This window comes from Vipera berus (assembly GCF_964194415.1).
Source record: "Vipera berus genome assembly, contig: HAP1_SCAFFOLD_316, whole genome shotgun sequence".
In the NCBI taxonomy this organism is placed as follows: Eukaryota; Metazoa; Chordata; class Lepidosauria; order Squamata; family Viperidae; genus Vipera; species Vipera berus.
This window is the reverse complement of record NW_027673448.1, coordinates 27,181-35,133: the sequence shown is the minus strand read 5'-3', so window position 1 is coordinate 35,133 and position 7,953 is coordinate 27,181. Positions and strand designations below refer to the sequence as shown.

The 7,953-nt window shown below is 46.1% G+C and overlaps 1 protein-coding gene across 1 annotated transcript; it reads right to left on the bottom strand.

The window, feature by feature from the left end:
- Positions 1–693: 693 nt before the first annotated feature.
- LOC308679370 (ras association domain-containing protein 8-like) lies at positions 694–7,183 on the bottom strand (the record flags this gene model as incomplete). Its single annotated transcript, XM_081346979.1, has 3 exons — positions 7,052–7,183; positions 3,094–3,980; positions 694–838 (listed from the first exon to the last, which is right to left on the bottom strand). Coding segments are annotated over exons 1-3 (1,135 nt in total), but the record flags the coding sequence as incomplete, so codon positions are not given.
- Between the last annotated feature and the right edge of the window lie 770 nt (positions 7,184–7,953).

Below are 7,953 nucleotides of genomic sequence, written 5' to 3'. Positions count from 1 at the left end.
GTCAACCTTGACCCAGTTAGGATCGAACTGCTGGCAGTGGGCAGAGTCAGCCGGCAATACTGCATTCTGATCCCTATGCCACCAGGAAAATGGAATGGAATGATGAATAGAATAGAATAGAATAGAATAGAATAGAATAGAATAGAATAGAATAGAATAGAATAGAATAGAATAGAATAGAATAGAATAGAATAGAATAGAAATAGAATAGAACAGCACTTAAGACTTATATACCGCTTCACAATGCTTTTACAACCCACTCTAAGTGGTTTACAGAGTCACCATCTTGCCCCCGACAATCAGGGTCTTCATTTTACCAACCTGGGAAGGATGGAAGGCTGGGTCAACCTTCTCTTGTCTCACCAGCTTGTCTCGCTACTCCTAATGCAAGGAGATCCAACCTTGGCAACTTTAAACCCTTGCTGGTTGGGGAATCCTGGGATTTGAAGTCCATAGGTATTTCCAAGGTTGGACACTCCTGACCTAACGTAACTATCTTCTCTCCCCCCCACCCTCATTTACAAAGGAAGGGCTTCTTGCTTGTGTGCAAATCAGTTGAACCTGTCCACATCTCTCCAAGCTTTTTTGCCCAACCCTCAAAAGACCAATGGTGAACTTTCAACGGATCCCCCTTAAGACCTATTTTAGGAAGTTGGGAGGGGGCAGGAGAGCATGTGGCCATCTCAAAAGTACCTTTCTCAAGCTCTGGGTGCGAAGCCTCCAATTCAATGGGTTCAGCCGGAAGGACCGTGACTTTGGTCCCCGTCTGTTGGATGAACTGTTGGAGGTTGACTTGACGCAGTTCTTTCGTCAGCTGCTCCAGTTCTTGTTCTCTTTCCTAAGAAGGAGAAGAAAGTTAAGGCAGATCCAGTTAGCAGTAAGGGAGTTGGATGGGACTTTGGAGGCCATCTAGTCCAGCCCCCTTGCTCTGGCAGGAGACGAGGGCTGTCCAGTCTTTCCTTAAGAGCCTCCAGCGATGGAGCACCCACAACTTCTGGCGGCCAGCTGTTCCCTTGACGGATTGCCCTGCCATTTCTTAGGAAATTCCTCCTTAGTTCTACGTTGCTTCTCTCCCAAGTTGGTTACTTTCCAACCGTTGTTTCTCGTCTTGCCTTTTGGTGCTTTGGAAAATAGTTTTGACGCCCCCCCCTTTGTCTTTGTCGGAGCCCCTCCAATGTTGTAAGGTTGCTTTCATGCTCTTCCCCCCCCCCTAGTCCTTCTTTTCATTAGACTAGGCTGGATAGACCCAATTCCTGTAACCGTTCTTCGTACGTTTTAGCCTCCAACCCCCTAAACATCAATTTCAACTTCTCGCGGGGGAAAAAAAAAGATCTCGCAAAGTTGGAATTGATTTGAACTTTTTAGTCCCACCCAGTCTGCCGTTACCCCCGCAGCCACGCCCACCCAATGGGCCACGCCCACCCGGCACCCGACGATACATAAGTGGGTTTTGGGTTGCAGTTTGGGCACTCAGTCTCTAAAAGGTTCGCCATCACTGGTATAAGTTCTCCTTTTTCCTTGAGACTCGGCTTATTGTCTTCCGTTGCTCTTCTCTCCTCTCCACACCCATCTGGGATGGGCCTCATTTGTTCCTCCCCCTCACTCAGCTCAGGCCCCCAAAACAGCTGCCTCTCCGCCTGGGCACAGACAGGCGGTCCTGGCTCTGGCTCTGATTCTGCTTCCTCATCAGAGCCTTCCGGACCACAAGTTGACCCAGTCTCCTCCTCCTCCTCCTCCTCCTCCTCCTCTGACTGCTGGCAGCTGACTGACCACAACACGTGGAGCCTTAGCATGACTTTCCTATTACGAGACAAGGATTATTGACACAAAAGCGATCCTTTTGGGTTTGGCGGATTAGATAGGCTAGTTGTTATAGAAAAGGTTAGTCTGTACGGTATTTTTACTAGGTATACTATCAGGGAAATACGATAAAGAAAGCGTCTACTTAATGTTACACGTATTAACAGCAGCAAGAATTGCATTTGCTCGGTATTGGGAAAATTAAGGAAACACCATCCGAAGAAGAGGTAATTAAGAAAATGTTGGGACTTTGCAGAAATGGATAGACTTACCCTGAAGATTAAAGAAAAGGGAGACACAGAATATTTCCAAGTGTGGGGTGTATTTTACCAATGGCTGGAAAAATGGGGTAGAGATTGTTTAGAAAAACAAATGGACTAAGACAACATGTTGTTTACTAAGTACCTATGAATTGTAATCTTAGAAAACTAATAAAATGTTATTTTAAAAAAAGTATGTACAGTATTATATACAAGTAAAAAGTCGAGGTTTTATGTTATTACCTTATTCTACCGCACCAGAGCGAGCGCCTGTTACTCGTCCCAGCTTCTGCCAACCTAGCAGCTCGAAAGCACGTAAAAAATGCAAGTAGAAAAATAGGGACCACTCCGGTGGGAAGGTAACAGCGTTCCGTGCGCCTTTGGCGTCTAGTCATGCCGGCCACATGACCACGGAGACGTCCTCGGACAAGCGCTGGCTCTTCGGCTTTGAAACGGAGATGAGAACCGGCCCCTAGAGTCAGAAACGACTAGCACACATGTGCGGGGGAACCTTTACCTTTACCTTTACTGCGCCAAAAGGAGTTGGAGGCCAATGGCTGTCTTTTTCTTTTTCCTTTTATGCTTCCCCCCCATCTCTTTCCCCTTTTCTCCCTTAATTTTTCCCTCATCTTCATTTTTCTTTTTATTTTTGTATTTCATATTTTGATCAACTAATAGCCTTGGTGGCGCAGTGGGCTAATGCCTCCTTAAGTAACACCAGCTGCCTGCAATTAGTGCAGGTTCGCATCCCACCAGGCTCAAGATTGACTCAGCCTTCCATCCTTCCGAGGTAGGTAAAATGAGGACCCAGATTGTTGGGGGCAATAAGCTGACTTTGTAATAATGCCGCTTGGGGGGGCCCAAAAGCCCTAATAAGCAGGCATATACATAGAATGAAGGCTATTGCTAAGCACATTGGTTTGTGCTTAAATTGTAAGCCGTCCTGAGTCTTCGGAGAAGGGCGGGATATAAATGGGATTAAAATAAATAAATAAATAATAAAATCTCTGGAGACACAGAAAATGGATCCCACCTGTAACCGCTTGGCCGCTTGTCCCAGAGACCTTTCCACAGCTTTGATGCCGTTCTCCAGGCGGAGACTTTGTTGGCCGTGGAGGTCAAGTTCTCCTCTGACTTTGTCGATCTTCTCCCTGACTTCTTCTTCATTGACTTTGGCCTCCTGGACTTCCCGTTGCAATTTTTCTGCTTCCAAGCCGCTTTCCATGTGTTGGATCTGGACCACGTAGTCCTTCAGCTTGCTTTCACAGTCCAAAATCCTCTGCCGGATCTCTTGCAACTGCTCCTTCAGTTGCTTCTCGTTTTCCTGCTCAATCTGGAGCTCGTTTTCCCAAAATTCCTCCTCCTCGATCTCCACCTCGTTCCGCTTGATCTTCTGCTCCAGTTTGAGGATTTCGTCCTCCAGGCTGAAGCTGAACTTCTGCTCCCAGTATCTGATCTCGGCTTCGTTCGTGTCCAGCTGTTTCTCCACCGACTGCAACTTCTCCGTCTGGAGATGCACCAGCTTTTTCAACTCATCCGCCGTGGTCTTGCAGTGGAGGACTTTCTGCTTGAACTCGTGCTCTTTGCTCTTCCCAAAAATGTCCATTAATCCTTTGGCGCCGCCGGTGAAAGTCAAGGATTTACGTTTGGGCTCTCTCCTTTTAATCGACTTGTCGTTCTGAGGCCGGAGCTTGGCCAAGGGAGGGAGGCTCTGTCGGTACAAAGTCCTTTCCGGGATCCGAGCCACGCTGTCCGAAGTCGGCCGCTCGCTAAGCGATGGCCCGGTACGTCGCAAGACGAGTTGCACGTCGCTTGCGTACTGCCCCCATTTGTTCAAAGAAATGATAGGGTTTTCGTGAGGTGCTAAATGTCTTTCTGTATCTCTCCATTTTTCTATCAAGGTATACCTTCCGGTACGACCTAAAAAAAGAAAGAAAGAGAGAAAGAAAGAAGAGCATGGACACACAGGTAGTCCTTGACTTGTAACAGTTCATTTAGTGACTGTTTGAAGTTACAACGGCGCCGAAAAAAGTGCCTTATGGCCGTTTTTCACACATACGGCCACTGCAGCATCCCGTGGTCATCCCGTGATCAAAATTCAGATGCATGGCAACTGACTCACATTTATGACCGTTGCAGTGTCCCTGGGTCATGTGATCCCCAGCAGAGTCAACGGGGAAGCCAGATTAATTTAACAACCGTGTTACTAACTTAACAACTACGGCGATCCACTTAACAAGGGTGGCAAGAAAGGTTGTAAAATGGGGCAAAAAATTCCCTTAACAAATGTCTCCCTTAGCAACACAAATTTTGGGCTCAATTGTGGTCATACGTCAAGGACTAACTGTAATTGCAATGATAGGAATGAGCCAGCAGAGGGCAGAGGTGCACCACAAGAGCTGCAGACACCAATTTTAAAAGTTAGATAATCAAACTATTTACTGCACTGGTTAAAGTAGTTTGTGATAACTTAATGGAACCTACATTAGCCCCACCAATTTGCAAACTAGCAAGCCACATCATCAAAAGTAGTACGGAAAGCCACTTCATAATATTAAGAAATTACTTAATGCACTGGTAGAAGTAGCTTATGATAATTTAACCCCAATTTACACGAGCACGACCACTTAGCAAACGAACAAGCCACATCTACAAAAGTTATCGGAGAGGCATGTATAAAAGTCACATCATAACACGAAGAAACTACTGCATCGGCGCAGTAGTTTTTGATAATGAAACTCCATCAAAAAAATTTTTAGCTTGAAGTGAATTAAACTTTTAAATCAAAAACCCACATAATAAATGGAGGAAGTAAAGCAGAATCGGGCCTGCAAGATTTTTTTTTTACTAGACTATGTTAACAAAAGCAGTTTTTAGTCTTTGTTGAGGTTTATTTCTTGATCTGGACTGACCAAGTGTTAGCAATTCTGAGCTGCCTAGCACAGAGGCCCCCAAACCTTTGGGCACCAGGGACTGGTTCCGTGGTGAGAGGTTTTTCCACGGACCGGAGAGTGCGTGGTTTTGTGTGCTGCCCGCATCCCGCAGATGGGGCTTTGTTTGCCTGGTTGCTGGCATGCCGTGGCCCAGTACTGGTCCACAGACCAGGGGTTGGGGACCCTTGGCCTAGAAGATTGGCAGCAGTATTAAAACCACGCAGGTGCTTACAATTGGCATCTTTATGGATCCAGGGACTGGAAACGTAATACAGGCCAGTTGAGAGAGAGGCAACTATCATACTACTACTGTTTTGGAAACCCCAGAATGCAACTGTGTTCTGAAGCAGCCAAGATGAGAAAACCTCAATGCTCCCTCCGCTACAGGCCTTCCTCGACTTACGACCACAACAGAGCCCCAAATTCATGTTGCTGAGTGAGACATGTGTTAAGTAAGTTCTGCCCCATTTCACGACCTTTCTTGCCACGTTTGTTAAGTGAATCCCTCTGGTTGTTAAATTAGTCACACCATTGTTAAGTGAATCCAGCCTCCCCACGGACTTTGCTTCTCAAGGAGGTCACAAAACGGAATCACATGACCCCACCGCAAATGTGAGTCGGTCACCAAGCATCCGAATTTTGATCATGTGACTACGGGGATAGCTGCAAAAAGGTCCTAAGTGTCGTGAAACAAACTGTTGTAAGTTGAGGACTAACTATATCTAGCTGTCAAATGTTCCAGGCAAGAGCTCTCCTGGCTACTAAATCATCCAAATATAGTTGAGAAAAGTTTAGATTTCTCCAAAATCTCCTGCAATTAAGACGAATTATCTCCCGCCTAGCGAGGCCCTCAGTCTCATTGATCAGAGTAGATTGGACTTAAGTTATGTCCAGGACACATGAAGCCAAACCTTCAGACCTTCCAAGTCTTGCAAGTTCCAATATGTTTATCGTTAAAATGTAGGGAGGGCTAGACTCGGGTTCCAAGAATACGGAGTGAAACGTTTCGAATTTAGAACTTTACCAGCTCAAAAGCGACTTGTGTTGCATCCGAAACAGCTGTTCCAACACGAGGGAGCTTTGATGCCGTTCTGAGCCCAATGCCACTGGCTTAGAAGTAGGGCTTTTCAAGGTCAACACGGTTCAAATTCAAAGTATTTTATCTATCCCATTGAGCTCGGGGACCGATCTAAGAGCGGCTGTCCAATTCAAAAGGGAAATCTAACTGGAGGCGGGATAACATGTTCTGTCTCTTGGGATATCTCCATAAGCGCACAGTGAAGTCATTTACCACATCTGATCTACAACTGTTACTCTCCTTTGTGTAAACAACTATCCTTATTGTACCTGAGTCGTGATCTGAAATCTCACTAACTTTAGAAGAGAATATTTGTAGCTCAGGGTTGAACTGTGTGTGTGTGGGGTCCTTGGTGCTCTCTGAGCTTGGTGGTCTTCTTGCAGATGTTTCAGACCCAACTAGGGAACATCATCAGTGCTAGAAGGGAGAAGAGGAGGAGGAGGAGGAGGAGGAGGAGGAGGAGGAGGAGGAGGAGGAGGAGGAGGAGGAGATGACTGTGGGGTCCTTGGTGCTCTTTGAGCTTGGTGGTCTTCTTACAGACGTTTCATGGCCCAACTAGGGAACATCATCAGTGCTAGAAGGGGGGGAGTTTGCTTAAAGATTTGAACTGTGGGGTCCTTGGGGGTCTCTGAGCATGGTTGTTTTATTGCAGACATTTCATGACCCAACTAGGAAACATCATCAGTGTTAGAAAGGAGGGCAGTTAGCAGGGAAGAGGAGGAGGAGGAGGAGGAGGAAGAGGAGGAAGAGAAAAAAAGAAGAGGAGGGGGGGAAGAGGAGGAGGTGGTGGTCTTTGGTACTCTCTGGAGGATGGTGGTTTTCTTGCAGACATTTCATGACCCAGCTAGGTAACATCAGCAGTTAGGATGTACACTGATCATGTTACCAGTTTGGTCAGGACAGATCCAACGATCCAACAGAATGAACGATAAGCCCTTCCCACTCAACCTCCTGCATAAATATCAGGACTGCATACTCACCTATAGCCTGGGCAAGCGCTATAACCACTTCCTGACAAGTTGTAACTTCTGTGACTCCACAAACAATCCTTTGGACTCCGTCAACCCACACCTTCAGCTCCATGGTCCGCAGATCACCCGACGGCCATGCATATAGTCCTCAAGAAATCAGGTCATGTTTACAGCTATGTCTGGGAGCGCCAACATGCTGGGGAATTATTATCTGGAAAAGACGATTGGGTGGGTGAGTTAAAGGGCTATCATTTAAATTATGTCCAAGAAACTAGTTGCAGGATTTTTAAGGCCCGAAGTGTTTTTTCCTCCCCCGTACAATTTTGTGCCTTTAAAAATCGCAATGCGAATGCAAAAAAACAATTTTTCAAGAAAGCAGATTGCAGGCGGTCCTCAACTCACGACCACAGCGGAGCCCAACATTTCTGTTGCTAAGTGAAACACTGGCTGGGTTTTGCCCCACTTTACGACCTTTCTTGTGACAGCTGTTAAGTGAATCCCTCCGGTTGTTACGTTAGTCACACGGTTGCTAAGTGAATCTGGCTTCCCCCCTTGACTTTGCTGGTCAGGAGGTGGCAAAAGGGAATCATGTGACACCCCCCCTGCAACCGTCGTAAATACGAGTCAGTCGCCAAGCGTGTGAATTTTCATTACGTGACCACGGGGATGCTGCAATGGCCGTAAGTGTGAAAAATGGTCTTTTTTTTCCAGTGCTGCTGTAACTTTGAACGGTCACTAAATTGACTGTTGTAAGTTGAGGACTATCTGTATTTAAAAAGACCACACATTCCACCAAAGCACACTGGATCCATTATTAGCTTTTTTTTTTTAAAAAAATTGGATTGAGCTGACATTCCTTACTCGAAATTCAAGAAACAAACATTGCTTTAAAATTAGGTTATGTTGCAACG